Source organism: Salmo salar, chromosome ssa23 (assembly GCF_905237065.1).
Source record: "Salmo salar chromosome ssa23, Ssal_v3.1, whole genome shotgun sequence".
In the NCBI taxonomy this organism is placed as follows: domain Eukaryota; kingdom Metazoa; phylum Chordata; class Actinopteri; order Salmoniformes; family Salmonidae; genus Salmo; species Salmo salar.
This window is the reverse complement of record NC_059464.1, coordinates 3,843,391-3,867,771: the sequence shown is the minus strand read 5'-3', so window position 1 is coordinate 3,867,771 and position 24,381 is coordinate 3,843,391. Positions and strand designations below refer to the sequence as shown.

Here is a 24,381-nt window from a genome sequence, read left to right as displayed (position 1 = left end):
AAGATTGGTCTACCACCCAAAGGACATCCAGCCATCTTGACACAACAGTGGGAAGCATTAGTCGCCATGGGCCAGCATCCCTGTGGAACGCTTTCGACACCTTGTAGTCCATGCCCCAACAAATTGAGGCTGTTCTGAGGGCAACTCAATATTAGGAAGGTATTTCTAATGATTTGTATACTAAGTGTATATTTCTAATTAGATTTGGGTAACTTCCAGTCCACATGGACAGATGAACCCCGGGTTCAATTCAGTTGAACCTGCATTGCTGTACTTACGCAAATTAAATTACAGATTGGTTTTGGCTCATTGGTTTTGGGTTAATGTTGAATTACCACCAAGTGGACTCCTCTCACAGGTACTGTAGATTCTTCAAATTTTAAGAATAGCAAGTGTTCTCAGGCAGTAATTTGTAAACAAAGACAGTGTGTAAATTAAATTCCAGCCTTAACATTGTAAAACAGGACAGAGAAAGTGTTTATTTTTGCAAATCTGCAGACCTGATGATGGTAGTGCGCCTGCTGTTGAAAGATATAAGACAAATGGGTACCACCGGCTGAAAGTTTTCCATATATGTGAAGCAGTACATACATGTATGCAGTAAGGATCCAAGTACAATCAGCTGGTTATGATTAAAGTTTACTCCTAGTGTTAAAAGGTAGTCAAATGTTGGAGTGTTTTTCACACTTTACACCAGTGTAGATTGAATGCAACAATAACCAGTGTTGGCCATGAATATTTTCTTCTAGAGTTACAAAAACTCTGAATGTTAAAAGCTAATACTTCTTGTGTTGGTGTTAAACGTGTTGATTTAAAAGTTTCAATGGTTATCTCATTTAATAATATATATGCTTGAATAATATAACTTCTAAATCCCAAATGAGCTTAGTGCAACCGTCTTATCCCAATCATAACTCAATATAACTTTTCCATTGTTAAATTTATGGTGTCCATTTGAGTCTTTGTAAACAAAGAATAGCCTCAAAAATACACTGTGCATAATCATGTTGATCGCATGGACTCTCTCAGTCCTTGCATCCAGAGCATCCTCTATGAATTATGGTTAAAATCCTACATCCCCTCAGCTTTACAGCCAACCAGGTGACTGTGGTTTGACTAAAACACAAATTAAGGATTGTGCCTTTAGCCGCAGACATCATCATGCAACTTTACTTTACAGACCAGTAATATACACCCTTTTAACCCTGAATTAATGAAAGGATAATCACCCAATATTGCCTAAAATAGTGCCATTTTTTTTTCTTCATTTATTTGGGGGTTGAGGCATTAGACTACCTATCAGGTCTAAACCTGAGTGTAATGTCCCTTTAAGTGCTATGTATTCATAGGCCTACTTAACCTTGTTCTGTATAGGTTTGTAAAAAATCTAGAACTTATATTTACCATTACAAAAGTTGGTTCCATCGCCAGTATATCCACGGTTGCAGTAACAGGCGTTATTGGATCCATTCAGGGATTTACACGAGGCAAGTCGATGGCATTTATCACAAATGTCATAAAATCTGCATGGGTCTATAACACTGGAAAGCCATGCTATGAGATAAAAAATAGAATACATTTGCTTTGTGAATTTAATAAATTATGTGAAAAAAAATTTACTACCAGATCAGCATTAACTCATCAATATGGAAGGAACAATGGTACCATGAACTATGGTATGTATTGAATGTTGCATACAATCATATTATGCTATTATGACTAAGAGTGTTTACATTTTCAGCAAATGGTAATATAATAACAGAAAGACAAAAATCATACGTAAGCCTACTCAACATCAATAAACTACTCAGAAGTAATATTAGACTGATATTGAAATGGACTCACACAACTGCAAAGTTCCTAATTATATCTATGCAACTATGATCACTAAAGGCCAGGAGACCTGAAGTTTGGGATAAAAAATATCCCGCCATGCATCCTGATTATTTTCTCTGGTAAATCCCACATACACATAACGGAAATGGCAAAGAACATATGTGTATTTCTACCATGTACAAGGTGTCTGCTATGCTACAGTGCATACTATATGACAGAAGAATGGATAGACTCACTTACCTGCTAAAAGTACAAGTTTCATCTGGGACTTGAGCAAAGACTCCATACTTGCGTTGGGACAGAAATACTTTTAGCTGAAACTCTGTGGCTGGTGACGTGGTCCGTTTCCTTGCATCAGTTTTCCTGTTTCCCTAAACCCGACCCTTCCTGTCCTGATCTTTAATCAGCTTTCACAAACATTAAACTGGGGACACGCCACCGTCCCATGACAATGGAGTCTAATCAACAGCATAAGAGAATGCTTATAAACCAGTATAGTCTGGCTTCCTAATTAAAGTTATTGTAGCTGTAGTATAGAGTATACATTCTTACAATTTATGATTTGCAATTTGGTGGCTTTTTCTTTCAACTCCATCTCAATATCAATACTAAGTGTTCTTTAAGTAGTAATGTTATTGTGCATCTGGGGTGGCCATTTTACAAAACCACAAGGACATTGTTCTCAACAGAAACACACACACTGTGTAAACACCAGCTGAACAACATTGACTTCAGTGAAGGACAACATCCTCTCTTTCTAGGATACTTCCAGAGATGGCTTCCTACAGATGTAACACTGATTTCAATGTACTCGACTAACTTGCATCAGTATTTACGCATCTTTTCATTAATTTTATTCAGATGATCTCCAGACTAACACTCAAGAGGATGATAGCCACTAAGCCACTCTGAAGCTGCCAAGTAATTTAATTAAGGAATATGAATATCTTATACTGTAAATGTTTTAATATGGAAAACGAAAGTAATGGTTTCCCGCATGCTATTAATTCACTCTTCATCCCTTTGATAAGTTCCAGGTGGTGGACCATTTCACTGGCTGAGTTGCATGGAAAGTCAAATTTGCCAAGTTGGACTGATTCATTGTATTATATTCGCCTGTCACATTATCAGTTCATTTACATGCATGTAGAATTAAATTAGGACTTTTGGAGTATAGGGTCTTCCAAACAAATTTGGTGGAAAATGTAAGTAACGTACCCTACACTTTAGCCTGCAAAATTCGTTGTAGGTTCATTAAATGATGGGTGTGATATACACTTAAGGTTGGCAAAATTGTTTAGGAAAATGCTCAAAAAGATTGAAAAAACAAACAAAACACACTGCTGCAAGTCCAAAATTAAAAGGATTATTGGTAACACTTTATATGTTGGACAAGGTATGACAGAAATCCATGCTTTGGTTTAGTTTCCCTGGCACTGTTTCCAAATGATAACCTTTTATAATTTGTAGCACAACTCCCATGAAAGTTATGGTACTTATATTAGTATTTTCCACGCATCATGTCCAAATTGTCTGTAAGTGACTTTGTTGAGATACACAATCAAATGTAGATACTTCAGGATGATTTGGACATTATGCGGCGGAGGGATACATCCGAGGCGAGGATTTACAGATTTACTCCCGTGTACTCTCCTGCAAGGCCTTGCGGAACTCAGCAGAGATGTGGACAGATGGAGAGTCATCACTGTCCACCAGTTTGATGTCCAGTGCAGTGGCTACCTGAGTGAGTAGGCTCCTCATAGCCTCTCAAGCCGCTGGGGGCAATGAAGCCCCGTTGCTTGCTTCTGATGGCCTGTCAGCCTGGTAGCCCTGCTCACGGTGGTGAACAGTGCCAGCATCGTCCCCCAGGAACAGCCTATCACTGGCCAACAGGGAATAGCCATCGAAGCGATCAACCTCATGACGCAGGGCAAACGCCCTCCGGTCCGACTACTGCCCCTGTCCAGGACTGGCAGCAGATGGGCTCTGCCTGCGGTGGCTCCGGCCATGCTTCCTGGGTGGGACACTAGGCCCAGTAGAGGGACTAACAGCTTGCTGTGGCTCAAACCCAGGCAGTGCATACACAAGTCATAAAGGGAAGCCATAAGCTCAGCCAAGCCAACAAGGCCATGGAGCAGGGGTCCGACACCCTGGGAGAGCTTATGTCGTGACCCGCTTGGAGGAATAGGAACCCGGTGAGGAATAAATGACCCAGTACCTCTGCAAAAAAACAGGGAAGACCTGTGTGGGAAAAGCAGGCAGACAAAGAAACCGCAACCAGGTAATGGATTCGATTTTTTTTTTATTGATTTTTTTTACGCCAACTGCAATATTACCTAGTCGGTTTAATATCCAAGCAGTGAAAACAACACCATATGATGGAGTAACTCCGGTAAGATATTACACTTACCAGTGGCTTACCAAGTGAACTTCAGAAAATTTGTACCTCAAACCATATGGACGTCCGCTGAGAAAATGAAAGAGAACGCGTGTCGTGGGCATGGGGTCTATATATAGGGGCGGACCCCAGCTGTGACACAGCTGTACACGGGAGTAAATCTGTAAATCCTCACCTCGAATGTACCCTTCCGCCGCGGAGTGATACAGTTGTCAGAAGTTGGAGTCATTGAAAGTAGTTTTTCAACCACTCCACAAATTTCTTGTTAACAAACTATAGTTTTGGCAAGTCGGTTAGGACATCTACTTTGTGCATGACACAAGTAATTTTTCCAACAACTGTTTACAGACAGATTATTTCACTTATAATTCAATGTATCACAATTCCTTTGGGTCAGAAGTTCACATACACTAAGTTGACTGTGCCAATAACAGCTTGGAAAATTCTATAAAATGATGACATGGCTTTAGAAGCTTCTGATAGGCTAATTGACATAATTCGAGTCAATTGGAGGTGTACCTGTGGATGTATTTCATGGCCTACCTTCAAACTCAGTGCCTCTTTGCTTGACATCATGTGAAAATTAAAAGAAATCAGCCAAGACCTAAGAAAAATAATTGTAGACCTCCACAAGTCTGGTTCATCCTTGGGAGCAATTTCCAAACACATGAAAGTACCATGTTCATCTGTACAAACAATAGTGTGCAAGTATAAACACCATGGGACCACGCAGCCGTCATACCGCTGAACGTACTTTGGTGCGAAAAGTGCAAATCTATCCCAGAACAACCGCAAAGGACATTGTGAAGATGCTGGTGGAAACAGGTACAGTAAAACTGTCACGTCCTGACCAGTATAGGGGTTATTTGTTATTGTAGTTTGGTCAGGACGTGGCAGGGGGTGTTTGTTTTATGTGGTTCAGGGTGTGTTTTGTGTATGTGTTTAGATAGAGGGGTATTTGATTTATTAGTCCGGGGTTTGTTAGTCATTGTTCTATGTTAGTATATTTCTATGTTCTATCTAGTCTTTTGTATTTCTATGTTTAGTTAATTGGGGTTGGACCTTCAATTGGAGGCAGCTGGTTATTGTTGCCTCTGATTGAGGGTCCTATAATTAGGAGTTTGTTTTTCATCGGTTTTTGTGGGAGATTGTTCTTGTTTAGCTGTTTTGCCTGACGAGACTGTCAAGTTCGTGTTTTGTTTTGTATACGTTTTGTGTTTTCCTTCTTCACGAATTAAAAAGAAGATGAGTGTACATTTTCCCGCTGCGTCTTAACCCTAACCCTAACCCTACGACACCCGTGACAAAAACAAGTCCTATATCGACATAACCTGAAAGGCCACTCAGCAAGGAAGAAGCCAATGCTCCAAAACCGCCATAAAAAAGCCTGACTACGGTTTGCAACTGCACATGGGGACAAAGATCGTACTTTTTAGAGAAATGTCCTCTGGTCTGATGAAACAAAAATAGAACTGTTTGGCCTTAATTACCATCGTTATGCTTGGAGGAAAAAGAGGGATGCTTGCAACCCGAAGAACACCATCCAATTCGTGAAGCACGGGGGTGGCAGCATCATGTTGTGGGGGTGCTTTGCTGCAGGACGGACTGGTGCACTTCACAAAATAGATGGCATCATGAGGTAGAAAAATGATGTGGATATATTGAAGCAACATTTCAAGACATCAGTCAGGAAGTAAAAGTTTGGTCACAAATGGGTCTTCCAAATGGACAATGACCCCAAGCATACTTCCAAAGTTGTGGAAAAATGGCTTATGGACAACAAAGTCAAGGTATTGGAGTGGCCATCACAAAGCCCTGACCTCAAGCCTATAGAAAATTTGTGGGCAGAACTGAAAAAGCGTGTGCGAGCGAAGAGGCCTACAAACCTGACTCAGTTACACCAGCTCTGTCAGGAGGAATGGGCCAAAATTCACCCAACGTATTGTGGGAAGCTTGTGGAAGTCTACCCAAAACGTTTGACCCAAGTTAAACAATTTAAAGGCAATGCTACCAAATACTAATTGAGTGTATGTAAACCTCTGACCCACTGGGAATGTGATGAAAGAAATAAAAGCTGAAATAAATCATTCTCTCTAATATTATTCTGACATTTCACATTCTTAAAATAAAGTGGTGATCCTAACTGACCTAAGACAAGGCATTTTTACTGGTATTAATGATCAGGAATTGTGAAAAACTGAGTTTGAATGTATTTGACTAAGGTGTATGTAAACTCTCGACTTCAAATGTACCAATATATTGGAGTGATCCATATAGTGAAACATAACTTGCATGGGATTTGTGCCACAATGCAAAAACATGAGTATTTGGAAACAGTGCTAGGGGAAACACAGAAAAGTATGGATTGCTGCAATACCTTGTCCATAGACTGCTTACAGGGTAAGGAAACCAATGTCATTTTGTAAGGGCTGTTCTTATGCACGAAGTGAAGAGGAGTGTCTTGATACAGCCGTTGACTGTGATATATTGCGCGTACCACACACCCCCAAGGTGCTTCTGCTCCTACTATTATAAACTGGTTACCTACATAAAAAAAATATATTGCATATTTTCATTAAAACCTTATTTTGACAAATAAATTCATACTTTTAATCCTTCCACCAAAGGATATAGTCCGGACAAAAATCTGGTTGCTAGTTCTTTTTCCATCTCTGCTATGCAAACAAAGAAATGTTGCTATACAGGCTAGCTAACTTTCTTCTCCACTGCTAGCTAGCCATCTACAGCTAACAAAACCATGTCAAACTCTGCAGCTGGAATGACTGCACTTCATTTTGTTTTAGCTGTTTTCTATTGACATTTATTCAGATGTATCCATAATAATAATGCTGATGCATAATTTCACGTCTCAGAAAAATTGCTCTCTCATCAGGACACCATTCACTCTCAATGGTACATGGGAGATCGCATTTCTAAGTTGCAACATTGTTGCAGAGGGTCGCAGTGCCAGACAACAAGGGTCCTACAACACCCCGCTGTTGAAAACCAAATGCTAGGTGAAAAAATATGTTAATAAAGGCCTTATTGCTTTTATATCATCAGACAGTACTACAGAGAGCCTTGACTACATGGAACTCTATTCCACATTAAGTAATTGATGCAAGCAGTAAAATTTGATTTTAAATACAGATAAAAATACACCTTATGGAACATCGCGGACTGTGAAGCAACACAAACATAGGCACAGACACATGCATACACACTCGATAACATACGCACATACACACATACACGTGGATTTTGTACTTTAGATATGTGGTAGTGGTGGAGTAGGGGCCTGAGGGCACACAGTGTGGTGTGAAATTTCTGATTGTATTGCAATGTTTTTAAAATTGTATAAACTGCCTTTTGTTTTGCTGTACCCCAGGAAGAGTAATGGGGATCCATAATAAATACAAATACAAATACGTGCAGCATCAAAATTGTCAAGAAAATAACTGAATTCTTTAACCAGGGACTGGACCTTCGCCAGGGTTGCAATCTGAGCCCTGCACGCTTCAATATTTACATCAACGAATTGGCCACTATTCTAGAGAAATCCTCCGCCCTGGTGTTAGTCTACACAATTCAGGTTAAATGCCTGCTCTTCGCAGATGACCTGTGCCTGCTATCACCCACAGCACAAGGCCAGCTAGAGCAGTACTGCCAGACCTAGGCCCTGGCAGTATACCCCAAAAATACACATATAATAATTTTCCAGAGAAGATCCAGATCTCAGGGTATTAGACCAAAGTTCTCAATTGGTAGAAAACATGTACTGCACACACTACAATAATTACTGGACACCTACATGAGGCAGGGAATAAACTGAGAGAGAAAGCACGCTGGGCATTCTACGCTGGGCATTCTACGCCATTAAAAAACTAATTATTTTCGCTTGACTCCAAGAAGAGTAGCTGCTGCCTTGGAAGCATAATATATTAAATACAAATACAAACACAAATATCATAGTGTTACATAGTGTTACATGCATTGGTTATTCCATTTATGTTTTGAGGTTTGACGTTAGCACGTTTGACGCACCGATTAGTGTCACCTCGTTAGTCAATATGTGTTACAGCTGTGCCACAGATTATATTTAAGACGGACTGACCCTTGAGAGATGTAGAGGGTTAACACCTTTAGTTTGCTCTCCCTATTTGATTTTTTTTAACTATCCTTTATTTAGTGGGCACTCATGTTGCCTGCTGGGGATAGACTGTCTAAACCCTCTCCATAACACCACATTTTCTAGTGATACCAAATGTCATTGTATGGAATGGTGTTTCAATGTTTCTTGTCAGACATTACACACATCACAATGCACTGTCATATTGAATAGCCATGTGCCATGTGTTGAAATATCGGTCAATTTGCCATTGTTAAAAAATTTTATGCCACCACTATGCCCTAGAATGATAGCATATTTCTATCAACAGAGTCTAAATATTAGTTGTGTTTAAAAACAGCCATACATGCAAAACGATAAAGCCTTTTGTCTCATGTTTCTATACCTAGTGTGCATTTGAAGATAAGGCATGAAATAACACTCAGTTGGTGGTTTTATTTATGGTTATTTGACACTGTTAATGTCGAAATTACCCTATTCTTTGTGTGGGAAACAGACATGGGTGGATTTTGGGCGGTGAGGAGAAAGTCTCATGCCAAACATCTGAGTCACACATAACAAAATGATGAGATAAGGAATATGAACTGGTGACTTAAATGTGGGAACAAATCTATTGCGTTTACCAGAGAAAATGTAATTTAGTGGTGCAACAACTACATCTACGTAGATATGAATCTTAATATAGCATATAGCCAAGTATGAAATAAATTAGGGACATGGAATCACCTCAACATTAGAGTAGACCACTTTTGCAGCTTCAAAATGACTAAGAAATGTATTTTCATAATGAGTAATACAGTAACACTTGACATCAAGTTCTTATACATGTGTAGTACATTTACATTTACATTTAAGTCATTTAGCAGACGCTCTTATCCAGAGCGACTTACAAATTGGTGCATTCACCTTATGATATCCAGTGGAACAACCACTTTACAATAGTGCATCTAAATGTGTGATTATTACAATAGCAACATTGTTGTTACATAGGACTTTGGAAATTGCTTTTTAATTGCATAATAATGGAGTTATTACAATTGGAATAAGGAACAGTAGTTATAAACTCTCAGCTCATTGCTATGCAATTACCAACGTATTATGTATGCTAATAAAATGTTGCTCCAGAAGTAATTACAGTTGTATTACACAGGCACAATAACAGTTGAATGTTAAGAGTTGTTGAGAATACTAACAGAAACAAAATATGGCTATTATGTGTCTAAAGGAAACAAAATATCCCATTCTTCAATCAACTACAGCCAAGTTAGGTGGGCGATCATGTTAGTTTGTATTCTGAATAAACTATCCCTTTAAAATGGCATAGTGTGTGTTTAAAACAAGAACACTTACCCTCAAATGGACAAAGAGGTTCAAAGTAGTTTTTGCTAAGCATCCAACTTGCTATTTGCAATGTTTGCAAATGGCTTTGAATTACTCTGCAGTATTTTAAGGTAACATAAAATGAATTTCAGCTTTCAACCTTTTCAATGGCATGTTGAAAGAGTCATACAGTAGTTGAGCGTCACAACTGATTTATACTAATGCGTACAACATATCATTGGTTTGATTTGATTATGTACACCTGAGGCAATGGACATTCAGGAAAATTGACATTCACAAAAATAGAAATGTATTATGTAGTTCAAATATGACGTTCAGATAGATTGGAATAGTGTAGGAGGTTGTGTGTGCTCTATTCATTCTATTTCTATCTTCAACATGCAGTTCCAGATACAGCCAATCCAATAGTTTCAGAAAAGTTGTCACTTCCTGAGATCTGTATTCAAATAGTTTTCAAAATAAGTCATTTTTTGGGATCTGTTTTCAAATAGTTGTAGTCACCCCAAAGTAACTATTTGTTCCCCTGGAAAAATAGTTAATTTCCACAAAGCATAGTTAAAACTATAGTTATCCCAGGTCTGGTTCTAGGTAAAATGTTTGAAGGAAAATACATCTGAATGTCTCACTCTGACACTGTGCTAACGGAGAGGAAGGAAGAGATGTTGTCTAGAACAAACCAATGTTGTTTGCTCCCTTCCTCTTCAGTCCTTTGAAGTCAGGAAATCTCTCATTAATTGTAAATGCTAAAACCTCTTGGAGGTGCTTGATACACAATGACATTGTAAAAACTCAATGGAAGATAAAGCTCTGAAACGTTTCGCTTCTTTCCATTTCTCCACATGGATATGATGAAATCATTAAAATGCATCAAAGTGGTACAATTTACAAAAAGATAGGCTTCACAAGACATTAAACATTGCATTCAATGGGGGTGAGAGTAGCATCACAATATGGATTCCTAGAGAAAGGCATCATGTGCATAATTTACATGCATGAGATTGAGAGATAGAGAGGAGGGAGAAAGGGCGAGATGGAGGGCAGGAGGGAGGAAGGAAGTGAGAGAGGGGTTAGAGGTTGGAGGGGTGAAAGAAGGGGGAGGGAGAGAGAAGAAAAGGAGGGGGATAAAGAGACAGGGAGGCAAAGGGAGGGAGAGAAAGAAGAAAGAGAGGAGATTGTGGGATTAGTTTATGCCTGTCTTCCTGCCTGCCCTAGGTATCCACAGTGCAATGATTATTTCCTCCCATTGAATGCAATGTATTCACTTATGCATCATATCCTTGATGCATTTCTCTAGGCATCAATAGTGTGAGTGTCACGTCCTGACCAGTAAAGGGGTCATTTTGTTATTATAGTTGGTCAGGACGTGGCAGGGTGTGTTTGTTTTGCATTGTTGGTTTTTTTGGGTAATGTTCTATGTCATCTATTTCTATGTGGTTATCTAGTTGTTCTATTTCTATGTTCAGGGTTTTGGTTTGGCCTTCAATTGGAGGCAGCTGTTCCTAGTTGCCTCTAATTGGAGGTCATATTTAAGTAGGGGTTTTCAGCTTGTGTTTTGTGGGTGGTTGTATCTGTGTAGTCAGTGTACCTTACAGGACTGTTTTCGTCATGCTTTTGTTCAGTGTTCATTTTCTTTCAATAAAACAAGAAGATGATTCACATACCCGCTGCAGTTTGGTCCCATCACTACGACGATTGTGACAGTGAGGCTAATCTTCCCCCCCATTGAATGCAATGTATTCACTGAGGCATCATGTATTGTGAGACATATCTTTTTGCAAAATCGTACCAGATTGATACACTGCTGATACCAGGATGCCCCCACTTCTATCATAATGTTACGGGGCTGTTGTTGATTAATTTAGGAGTGGTTTATTTAATTTTGGATGTAGGCCTTACTTGGCCTAAACATTTTTATCTTAAATCGCTTGAAAAGTTAAACAAACAAGCATCAAGTCTCTAGCTTTCAGAGGATGCCTGCGCTTGGTGAAGACATTTACCGGTTTCCTATGGCAGCCGAATTTGATAGTTGCGGAGTTAGTTGGTAGGGACAGGTTTGATGATGGTAATGTTGGTGGTGGTGATAGAGTTGGCTCGCTGGACTTGTCCTCAGACTTGGTTTTCATTCCTTAGCTTAGTCATTTTCACTACCAGGGAGCCCTCGGCCATCTCTGCACTGCAGTCTTCTCACATTTTGGGTGGTGAAACAAGAAGCTGTGTCAAGAAAGCATCTTTTGAAGCAAACATGTACAGTTGAAGTCGTAAGTTTACATACACCTTAGACAATGTTACGACTTCCACCGAAGTCGGTTGCTCTCCTTGTTCTGGCGACGGTCAACGTCACCGGTCTTCTAGCCATCGCCGATCCACCTTTCATTTGCCATTTGTTTTGTCTTGTTTTCCCACACACCTGGTTTACATTTCCCTCATTACTTGCCATGTATTTAACCCTCTGTTCCCCCAATGTCTGTGTGAAATTGTTGAGGTTGGCACGCTTCCGGCTGGTTTGCGCCGGGTTTTGTTTTATACCCGTGCTTTGTGGCAGCCTGTACTTTGTACTTGGGTTTTTGTACTTTGTGCTGCCTCACTTGATCGTTGGGCATTTGTTTTGTGACACAGTTGCATTCTGTGCAAATGATTGCCTAAGTAAAGTGCTTTGTCCACTCATCTCTGCTCTCCTGCACCTGACTTCTATGCACCAGCTACACTCACCCTTTGACAGCCAAATACATTTAAACTCAGTTTTTCACATTTCCTGACATTTAATCCTAGTAAAAAACCCTGTCTTAGGTCAGTTAGGATTACCACTTTATTTTAAGAATGTGAAATGTCAAAATAATAGTAGAGAGAATAATATATTTAAGCTTTTATTTCTTTCATCACATTCCCAGTGGGTCAGAAGTTTACGTACACTCAATTAGTATTTGGTAGCATTGCCTTTAAATTGTTTCACTTGGGTCAAACGTTTCGGCAGCCTTCCACAAACTTCCCACAATAAGTTGGGTGAATTTTGGCCCATTCCACCTGACAGAGCTGATGTAACTGAGTCAGGTTTGTAGGCCTCCTTGCTCGCACACATTTATTCAGTTCTGCCCACAAATTATCTATAGGCTTGAGGTCAGGGCTTTGTGATGGCCACTCCAATACCTTGACTTTGTTGTCCTTAAGCCATTTTGCCACAACTTTGGAAGTATGCTTGGGGTTATTGTCCATTTGGAAGACCCATTTGCGACCAAGCTTTAAGTTCCTGACTGAAGCAACATCTCAAGACTTCAATATATACACAAAATGTTCATCCCTCATGATACCATCTATTTTGTGAAGTGCACCAGTCCCTCTTGCAGTAAAGCACCCTCACAACATGGTGCTGCCACCCCCGTGCTTCACGGTTGGGATGGTGTTCTTTGGCTTGCAAGCCTCCCCCTTTTTCCTCCAAACATAATGATGGTCATTATGGCCAAGCAGTTCTATTTTTGTTTCATCAGACCAGAGGACATTTCTCCAAAAAGTGCGATCTTTGTCCCCATGTGCAGTTGGAAACTGTAGTCTGGCTATTTTGTGGCGGTTTTGGAGTAGTGACTTCTTCCTTGCTGAGTGGCCTTTCAGGTTATGTCGATATAGGACTTGTTTTACTGTGGATATAGATACTTGTGTACCTGTTTCCTCCAGCATCTTCGAAGGCCCTTTGCTGTTCTGGGATTGATTTGCACTTTTCGCACCAAAGTACGTTTATCTCTAGGAGACAGAACGCGTCTCCTTCCTGAGCGGTATGATGGCTGCGCGGTCCCATGGTGTTTATACTTGCGTACTATTGTTTGTACAGATGAAGGTTGTACCTTCAGGCGTTTGGAAATTGCTCCCAAGAATGAACCAGACTTGTGGAGGTATACAATTGTTTTCTGAGGTTTTAGCTGATTTCTTTTGATTTCCCCATGATGTCAAGCAAAGAGGCACTGAGCTTGAAGGTAGGCCTTGAAATACATCAACAGGTACACCTCCAATTGACTCAAATGATGTCAATTAGCCTATCAGAAGCTTCTAAAGCCATGACATCATTTAATGGAATTTTCCAAGCTGTTTAAAGGCAGTCAACTTATTGTATGTAAGCTTCTGACACACTGGAATTGTGATACAGTGAAATAATCTGTCTGTAAACAGTTGTTGGAAAAAGTACTTGTGTCATGCACACAGTAGATGTCCTAACCGACTTGCCAAAACTATAGTTTGTTAACAAGAAATTTGTGGAGTGGTTGAAAAAGGAGTTTTAATGACTCCAATCTAAGTGTATGTAAACTTCCAACTTCAACTATAATTGGGCCACATTATGTTTCTGTGTTACAAGAAATGTAGCACTGTCACATCCTGACCAATAAAAGGGGTTATTTGTCATTATAGTATTGGCAGGGGGTGTTTGTTTTGTGTGTATTGGTGTTTTTGATTTTTGTTCCATGTTTTCTATATCTATGGTTTAATCTAGTTTTTCTATGTAGTTTGTTTGGCATGACCTCCAATTAGAGGCAGCTGGTTGTTGTTGTCTCTAATTGGAGGCCATATTTAGTTGATGTTGTTTCACTTGTGTTTTGTGGGTGGTTGTTTCCTGAATAGCCTTTGTTGCCTTACGGAACTGTTTCGTCGTTTTGTTATTTTTATTTAAGTGTTCACGTTACTTCAAATAAAAGATGAGCACTCTACACACTGCGCCGTGGTCCCCTTTGTACGACCCACGTTACAAACACCTTATTTTGTCTGTTCCAATGTTTTACAGAGAAACAGAATGGCCTTGAATGTGTTATGCATGACTCAAATTTTCTGTTGAGAGAAATACAGCATGAGGTCTGACTACAGCAAAATGAGCAAAATGACTCATGAAAAATAATTACATTTTGCCAACAGTTTTTTTTCGCCACCCACACTACATTGTCCCTATTGGTTCAGTGGTACTATGGAAAAAGGAAAGATTGGCTCTGTGCTCTGCAGTTGGCTCATCTCATGACCTATTAAAAATGGTCAGGAGTTAGGGCAGGGCCTGCTTCCTTGAGGCTCCAGACAATGGGAGGGGAGCAGTTGGGACTCACATTTCCTATCTGGCCTGAAAGAGCATCACGCTGTGGCCATAAACCAATAACTAGTTCTGTATCAAATCAATGAAATAAAAGTTTATTTGTCACATTCGCCGAATACAACTGGTGTAGACTTCACAGTGAAATGCTTGCTTACAAGCCCTTCCCAACAATGCAGAGTTTAATAATAAAATAGTAACACAAGAAATATACAAGTATGCACAAGAATGGAGCTATATACAGGGAGACCAGTACCATATCAATATGCAGAGGTACAAGGTATTTCAGGTATGTACATGAAGGCAGGGTAAAGTGACTAGGCATCAGGATAGATAATATGAGTAAATTACAAACAGAGCAGCAAATGATGAGTGGAAAAGTGTGTTTGTGTCAGAATATGTGAGCAGAGCTGAGCGAGGAGCAGAGTGTGCCCAATTTGACTGGAGTGTGGCGCGAGATTCCTTTAGCTACTGTCATGGAGTTCGCTAAATATTTTCATAAGGAAACTTATAAAACACACAGGTGCTAAATCAAGGTGACTTAGAGCAAGAGAGGAAGTCCGGTGATGTAAAAATCGTTGTGAAATCTGAAAAGACACGTATCCCAAAAGCATGATGGTATGCTTACTACGTGCACATGCTAAATTAAAGAAATGAGGTGGGTAGACACTGTAACTAAGTGTGTCATTGTAGCAAAGTATTTATAAACAAAAATCTGATCTCTTAAACATTTCATTCATTTTCGTTCTCTTATCTATATAATAGGCTATTTTTCACAGCCTATATGCACAATTTATAGACTGTAATGATTTATAGTGAATAAATATATATATATATATATATATGCTGTTTAATGAGTTGAACAAATTTCCTGTCAAAATGTTTTTTATTTTACCTTTATTTAACCAGATAGGCCAGTTGAGAACAAGTTCTCATTTACAACTGCGACCTGGCCAAGATAAAGCAAAGCAGTGCGACACAAACAACACAGAGTTGCACATGGAATAAACAAACGTACAGTCAATAACACAATAGAAGAAATCTATATACAGTGTGTGCAAACAAATGTAACAAGTAATTTTGGGTGTCGGGGAAAACATATGGAGTATAAAGTACATAATTTTATTTCGGAATGTAGTGAAGTAAAAGTATAAGTTGCCAAAAATATAAATAGTTAAGTAATGTACATATACCCCCCCCCAAAAAAAACTTAAGTAGTACTTTAAAGTATTTTTACTAAAGTACTTTACACCACTGCCCAAATGCCTTCACACCAGTACATTAGCATACTTTATATACTGTTACATACGCACATATCACATACTATTCCATACATAAGTTAAGGCCATGCAACCTGAGTTGAAACCTGAGTGAGGTGCACATGTACAGTACATAAACAGATGCATGCACCATATATTTATGTGATGGACACTTGATACGGTCACATGATATTGTTGTGGTATGTCACAAAATCATGTTACGACCATACATATCAATATTAATTTTATGTATTCATATTTAGCTAAGAGGATGGGTCTCTACGGAAGGTGTAAATGGTACAGCCAAATGGTTACTTGCATAGTAGCAATATCAGAAGTAGATAGTGTCAATATAAATAAAATATATAGCATGTACATGAACAATATCAATATCAATGATAGACGAGGTAGTTATATGCATACAATCAGGGGTAAAGTGGCTGAGCAGCAGGATACATAAAAAAAATTGTGGTAGCAACGTATGGTTTGTGTTAGGAGAGAGTCATTTGAATAGAGGCACTGCAGATAGTGCTGATGAGTGGTCTGTCCGAACCACGCATGAAAGAGGGAATCTACATTCGGAGAGCCTGTTTCTGTCCTGCCCTTGACTTTGGTGCAGGGCATGTGATGTCCATAGCCTCTTCATCGCAAAACTCCCTGATCTTCTCAAAAAGATAAGTTTGTCAAGCTGTGTCCAGTCCAGGTGGTGCTTGTACAGGCAGACCATCAATTGGAGGAAGGATGTCAGCAGTCCGAACGCTCCTTGGCAACAACAACACCAGGCTTCAGAGCATCAAAGCTATAAAACAGGGAATAACAACAACAAAAATCAGAAGACATTACAATCTTGCACAACATCAATTCACCTCCCAAGTTTATATAAGAAAAATAACCTCATACAATGCAAGGGAAATGATTTTCACCTGAAGTGCTGGTACTGCTTGATCTGTGGCAGCGGCCTGAAATACGGAGTCAGGTGTTGTTGCCAGCCATAGCTTTCCACCAGCACCGTATCATCCTCCAGTCCAACCAGCTGTGGGATGTTGACCCCTGTCACAGTGCTGTCCTTCGTAACACCAGCAATCTCAGACAAAGTGTTTATTCTGGTTTTTCGGAAGCGCTGCTTGATGAGGCCGAAGCACCAGTTGGGGGCAAGCGTGGTGTGGTCTGTGATCAGGAAGTGAAGATCCAGACTGTGGTGGAGCTTGTGCATGGTCCGCCAGGCTTTAACTTCCTGACTGATGTCTTGAGATGTTGCTTCAATATATTGTGGTATCGCAGGAGGTTTACCCCGGGGGATGGTAATAGAGGGGAGGTACGTGAGGCGACGTTGGCTCCCTCTGAATTAAAATAATTTTAATTCACAGTGAAACAACAAAAAATCCACGAACGTGAAGTACAACGCGCACATAGGCACTAACTGAAACAACATCCCACAAATGCAGGTGGGATCAGGGACACCTTAAGTATGATCCCCAATTAGAGACAACAATAATCAGCTCTCTCTAATTGGGAACCATACTCAAACCCAAACATAGAAATATATCAACTAGAACACCCCCTTGTCACACCCTGACCTACAACTGGCACGTCCTGACCAGTATAAGGGTTATTTGTTATTGTAGTTTGGTCAGGACGTGGCAGGGGTGTGTTTGTTTAGAGTGTTTCGGGGTTTGTTGGGCTATGTTCTTTGTTAGTCTATTTCTATGTTAGTTCTAGTATGTCTATTTCTATGTGATGTTTATTGGGTGGACCTTCAATTGGAAGCAGCTGCTCCTAGTTACTTCTAATTGAAGGTCCTATTTAAGAGGGGTATTTTTCTATGGGATATTGTGGGTAGTTGTTCCTTGTTTGGTGTTTGTTGCACCTGACAGGACTGTTTCGTTTTGTTCTTTTTTGTATACGTATTTAGTTGTTTCTCCTTCTTCAAAATAAAAAGAAGATGAGTATACATATTCCCGCTGCGTTTTGGTCCAATCCTTACGAACCAAGGGCTCTCTATGGTCAGGGTGGGGGGGTGACTAGAGTCAATGGCGGCTCCGGTGCGGGTCGTAGCCCCCGCCCAGACCCCAGATCCGGCCATGGCGCCGGGCTGAACGCCGCGCCTGGACTGGGCATCGGCGTAGAGAAGGCTCCAGCCTTGGAGCGGTACTTGTGGAATAGGGCTATCTTGCCATAACATGGACTTGGTCTTTTACCAAATAGGGCTATCTTCATTATACCAACCGTACCTTGTCACAACACAACTGATTGGCTCAAACGCATTAAGGAAAGAAATTCCACAAATTAACTTTTAACAAGGCACACCTGTTAATTGACATGCATTCCAGATGACTACCTCATGGAGCTGGTTGAGAGAATACCAAGAGTGTGCAAAGCTGTCATCAAGGCAAAGGGTGGCTACTTTGAAGAATCTCAAATATAAAATATATTTTGATTTGTTTAACACTTTTTCGGTGATTCCAGATGTCTTATTTCATAGTTTTTATGTCTTTACTATTATTCTACAATGTAGAAAATAGTAAAAATAAAGAAAAACCCTTGAATGAGTAAGTGTGCCCAAACGTTTGACGGTATTGTATGCACCTTGGTGTAAACTCGGCCTGCAGCTGAATGTTTGTCTTTAAAAAATATATATATATAACCTTTATTTAACTAGGCAAGTCAGTTAAGAACAAATTCCTATTTACAATGACGGCCTACCCCGGCCAAACCCGGTGGACGCTGGGCCAATTGTGTGCCGCCCTATGGGACTCAAAATCACGGCCGGATGTAATGCAGCCAAGTCTTCATGAGCTGGGAGACATGGTGGCTTGGACTGTGAAAATGGGAATGGAGAAATATAGCCAATGTGACTATGAAACCCAAGATGAATTAAAACAACAACAGCATTACTGCTTCATTACATTCTTGTTGGTGAGCACATACCATTGACAGTTGCAATGGCTACGGCAGCAGTATAGAAGCTGAGCTCCATGGGCACACCAACATCGGTGGGGAAGATGCAACACACCTCGGCAGCCGGCATGGGCTTAGCATAATGAAAAGCAGCTCCAGACAGCAGTGCCCTCATGGACAACTGTTCCTCTGCCTGAACAGCAGGTCCAGTTGCAAGCTGTAGAGAAACAAACATTGGCCATCTACCTAGCTGTGATGACATAAGACCACTGTGAAAGTCAACTATGAAAGAAGTTTAAGAATTTCCAGCTTTCCTGATCATAAAGTAGTATAAAGGAGTATAATACATACACAAATTACCTGTTCGATGATGGCCTTGTCGATGTTGCCTAAGGCAATTTCCTGTCTAAAGAACTTCACGTACACGGAGGCCAAGGGCTCGGTTGAAGGCAGGGACCTCCAGTCAGACAGCTGTGGATAGATTAGTAGAGCAAAGCTGACTGATAAACTTCATCAACTTCATTTAAAAAACCTAATCATTGATTCTTTGGAGATACATTTGTGAGATTAAGTGATCTTTGGTACTTACATCCTTAATGACACGTTTCATCTTGGTGATCCTGTCAAGATTTTTTAGGAGCCTTGGGAATTTTCATAAGAGCCTCCTGGATTCCCTCAGTTCTCACTCCATTCTGAGAAAGATCGATAAAAGAGGGTTTTGGAACCTCTGAATTGTAATCATTTTAAATGGTTTTGAATAACAGTTTTTACCTTCAGAACGTCAGCAGCTGCTCCAGCAAAGTAGGTGAGGGCTTTAGCCACAATGGCTCTCGGAAAAACGGTGGCAGCATCATTGACGTAGAAAGCACTGGGAGCAGCACCCATCATCAGGGGAGCTTAAGAAAGAAAACAATCATTATGCCAACATATGAGAGAGAAACCATTAAGATTGTAGGAGTTCAGTTCATGAGGCCTTTACAATGATAATAATCCAGGTGGATGGCTTTGCTGAAACGGAAGCTCAGTCAAATGTTGGGCTTAGAATCTTGATTGCAACATTGTGGGCAGCAGCACTAAAATGGGAAAATACAATGCAATTAGATTCAAATGCAGATGCAAATCTAGATGACATGTATTGAGAAATTGAAGAGTGCTCTTACACTGAGGTAAAGTCAGGGGCGGTGCACTTGGTCATGGCCTTCATGAGAGAGTCGACAAAGCTAGCGACCTGCAGATTGACATCCTTTGCTACTGCATCAGCAAGAGTAGTTGCCAGACACATGGGAAGATTTGTTTCGAAAAGCACAAAGGTGGCAATCATACGGAGCTCTGGGTGAAGAGCCTTGTCCATGAAACTGCACAGCGACATCCTGGATCTAAAACACCGGATGATAAAGTGGATTGTTCAAATGTCATAAGATGTGATGGTGTTAACTGACAGAGAGGAGCAATACTCACCATTCTGGGCTCCTTCTTGGCAATGTTCCTCAGAGCCAAGATGGCATAACCCTGAATTCTCAGTGGCAGAGTAGCAGCAGCAGTTCCAAATCTGGGCAGGAGCTTCATGATGGGCTTAAGGCTAGCAGGATGGCCAGCATTGTCAATAACTTTCAGAAACATTGCGATTTCCTCAAAGTTACCCTTAGCGATAGCCTCAACAGAAAGATCATGACCCATGAAGAGTTTCATTCTCATCCAATAAATAACTGAATGTGATTATGAAAAACATATTTTACTTTCACAAAGTCAGCATGGCAGGTGGGATATGCAGCACAGTACTTGGAAATCATGGTACCATAACCAAGCATGGCGACGTCACGCATAAGTGGGTTTGCCTGAATCTTGTGGTTGAAAACCAGGGTCTGGTGGTGCAAAAACGATTGTTTTCAGTCATATTAACCAGGATTTAAAAAATGTAGTTTAAACCTAATCATAAGGTGTACCTACCTCAAAAAGCTTGATGGCCTCCACATCAGCTGTAACCATGTGCACAGTGGCCACCAGAGCTGGAGCAGCAACAGCAATAGTAATTTGACCACCCACTAACTTCTCCTTGATGAATTTCAGAGTAACTGGAGTTCCAATTGCAGGGATAGCATCCAGGATCCAGTATCTGAAAAAGTGGAAGGTTCACTTTAGTACTGTGCCTGTCTTTTTTGATGATATTTATTTCCCAAAGATTATTTGAGAAGTACCTGAAAGCTGGCTTGACCTTGAACTGATGCCAGATGGCCCGAATGGTTTCAAAGCTGGCCATACGCATGAGCTGGACAAGCTGAATAAACTTCAGTGGGGCATCGTCATGGACCTCAGCCACATTGTTTTCAACCAGATGGTTCAGAATCTCCATAATCTGACGAGAGAAGGAATTTATATTTTGAAAGGTTATCAGGAGCATATTTCAAGAAAACACTACTGACAATGTCCTGTAACTCAAGAGGAAGGTACTACTTGTCACTGTATCTGATAATGTGCGTTGCTGAGCCTAAGGAGCTGAATCAGTGTCTGGAGAATCTCAGTGGCAAACTCATGCTGAATGGATCCACGGTGAAGATATTCTGCTTTGAAGGGCTTAACTGGGATCTTCTCAATCTTAACAAAAGCCAAGGTTTGTCTGTAAATTTAAGCTCATTAATAATTTTAGATGCTGTATACCTTAAGATGTATTTTTACAAATCAGTCAACATACTTTGCTTCCATCTGGGCAGTGCCATTCATCTCATTAAAAGTGAGAACTGATGGAGCTCTGTAACAGTGGCTTCCAGGATCGTAGCACCAGTGGCATAGTAGTTGTAGATGGCAGCTCCCCTCAGGTTCTTTCCTCTCTGGGTAGATAAAACATATTGTTAGTAATATTGCCTAGGCTAGAATATCCGTTGTTTTGTGTTTGTCCACCAAAGCCAATAACAAGTTACATTTGCTCCTATCTGCTGGATCTCAACACACTACTCAGTGTAAGCCAGACCAAACTCTTCATGGTTCTCTCCTGGCAGTGATTCACATCCTTGGTCTTAGTCAAATGGATGACCTCTGCCTTGGCATCTTCACTGATCACATAGTGGGTCTTGCACACTCCCAGAGCTCCGGCATAGGTAATACAATGGAGAGTGAGAAGTACTGTATGTGTGAATATGAAAATATACAAGTCTTATCTCCTGCATCTCATAGACATTCTGTGTTTTCTTGATGCAGGATGTTCAGGATACCTCTATGGATATTCAGTACTGTTGCAGAGACACCAGTGGGGGCAAATACCTCACCCACAACACCATTGGCATACACAAACTTGATTGAGCTGAGCAGCCAGGGCTGTAGTGAGCTTTGCAGCTGGGATGGAAGGATCTTTGGGCCAAATGCCACTGTACTCAAATCTCTCGGTCCACGAGCTACAAGGATATATCAATATATTAGTCAATGTAATGGACAATGCATTTAGATATTTTGTTTGTAAACTTGATGTGTAGCCTAATACCTTAAGCATGTAGGTAGTTGGGGTAATTGCACTGATGAGAACTGATGACTTTTTCTCCTGCTCTGGCCAGACACTCTTCAGGCAGACCACCTAGGAGCAGTGCCTCATACTTGTACACAAATTCAGGGGCTGTAATGACAACCATTAAAAAAGTTGTTAGTTATATGTACATTTATTTTCAAACATTCGGTCTTGTACTTATAGTAAGTACAAATTCCTAATGTAGCATAACTTACCAAAGTTAAATTGTTGACTCGCTATGCGATGGAAAGAAAAATACATTATTCAATTTGCGTTGACTACATACTATTTCAAATTAATCAGAATGGCAAAGTTACATTTCTTTCAAAATAATATGATCTAAAAAGCAAGGGCTAGAGTCAGTGCAAGGACAACCACTCTCATGGCCGGTGGAATATTAGGAACAACAGTCCGAGACTTTTAAAACAAAACTTTTGCTGACCATGCCTGTTTCATAAGTATATCATTAACAAAAATGGACAGCATGGCCAAGTTGATTTGTTGTTATTTGGCTCGGATTGTAGAAGTTTGATTAGATGTCAATCTGCCTTTCAGATGTCACCCTGCCTTTCATGTTGAAAAGATCAATGTCCAACATACAAAAAATGTGTCGTTCACTTTTCCATTCAATCTTAATAAATTGTTGACAATAACTATTTTTATGTCCTCACTTATTTTCTTTTAATTGTTAGTTACAAAACTAACATAGGAGCCATTTTCAGAATATTAATTCAGAATTATGATTCTATCATTGTCAGAATGCTTACTCTTAACAGCATTACCCACATCTAAATGTATAACCTTACAAATGTATTTTCTTTATTCCTAATGATGTTATGTCAGGAACAATTCTCAAGCAAAACTACAGTGCCTTCAGAAAGTATTCACACCCCTTTAGTTTTTCTATGTTACAGCCTGAATTTAAAATTGATTAAATTGTGATTTTCTTTGGTCATTGGCCTACACCCAATACCCCATAATATCAAAGTGGAACTGTATATTTTTTTAAATGTATACAAATTAATAAAAAATGAAAAGCTGAAATGTCTTGTGTCAATAAGTATTCAACCCTTTTGTTATGGCAAGCCTAAATAAATTCATGAGTAAAAATATGCTTAACAAGTTGCATGGACTCACTAATTTGTGTGTTAAACATAATTTTTGAATGACTACCTCATCTCTGTATCCCACACATACAATTATCTGTAAGGTCCTTCAGTTGAGCGGTGAATTTCAAAAACAGATTCAACCACAAAGACTAGGGAGGTTTTCAATGCCTCGCTAAGAAGGGCACCTATTGGTAGATGGGTAAAAATAAAAAAAATATAGCAGACATTGAATATCCCTTTGAGCACGGTGAAGTTATTAATTTCACTTTGGATGGTGTATCAATATACTAAGTCACTACAAAGATACAGGTGTCCTTCCTAACTCAGTTGCCGGAGAGGAAGGAAACCACTCGGGGATTTCACCATGATGCCAATGGTGACTTTAAAACAGTTACAGAGTTTAATGGCTGTGATAGGAGAAAACTGAGAATGGATCAACAACATTGTAGTTATTCCACAATAGTAACCTAATTGATAGAGGAAGCCTGTAAAGAATAAAAATATTTGAAAACATCCACCCAGTTTGCAACAATGCACTAAAGTAATACTGCAAAAACTGTGACAAAGTGTTATGTTCGGGGCAAATCCAATACAACACATTACTGAGTACCACTCTCCATATTTTCAAGCATAGTAGTGGCTGTGTCATGTTATGGGTATACTTGTAATTGAACTGGGGAGTTTTTCAGGATAATAAAAAATAATGAAATGGAGCTAAGCACAGGTAAAATCCTAGAGGAAAACCTAGTTCAGTCTGCTTTCCGCTAGATGCTGGGGGAATAATTCACCATTCAGCAGGACAATAACCTAAAACAAGGACAAATCTACACTGGAGTTGTTACCAAGAAGACAGTGAATGTTC

The 24,381-nt window shown here is 39.9% G+C and overlaps 1 protein-coding gene and 1 pseudogene across 2 annotated transcripts in view; both read right to left on the bottom strand.

The window, feature by feature from the left end:
* Positions 1 to 2,179, bottom strand: part of adgrl4 (adhesion G protein-coupled receptor L4) — a 34,008-nt gene extending 31,829 nt beyond the window's left edge. The window contains exons 1-2 of one of the 2 annotated variants that reach the window (XM_014168617.2): positions 2,077 to 2,179; positions 1,405 to 1,554 (exon numbers count right to left, since the gene is read on the bottom strand). In XM_014168617.2, coding sequence (XP_014024092.1) covers positions 1,405 to 1,554; positions 2,077 to 2,122 — 196 coding nt within the window. In that variant the 5' untranslated portion in view covers positions 2,123 to 2,179. 2 annotated transcript variants of the gene reach the window in all.
* Positions 2,180 to 17,940: 15,761 nt separating this feature from the next.
* LOC106583931 (vitellogenin-like) overlaps positions 17,941 to 24,381 on the bottom strand; it is a 30,707-nt pseudogene continuing 24,266 nt past the window's right edge.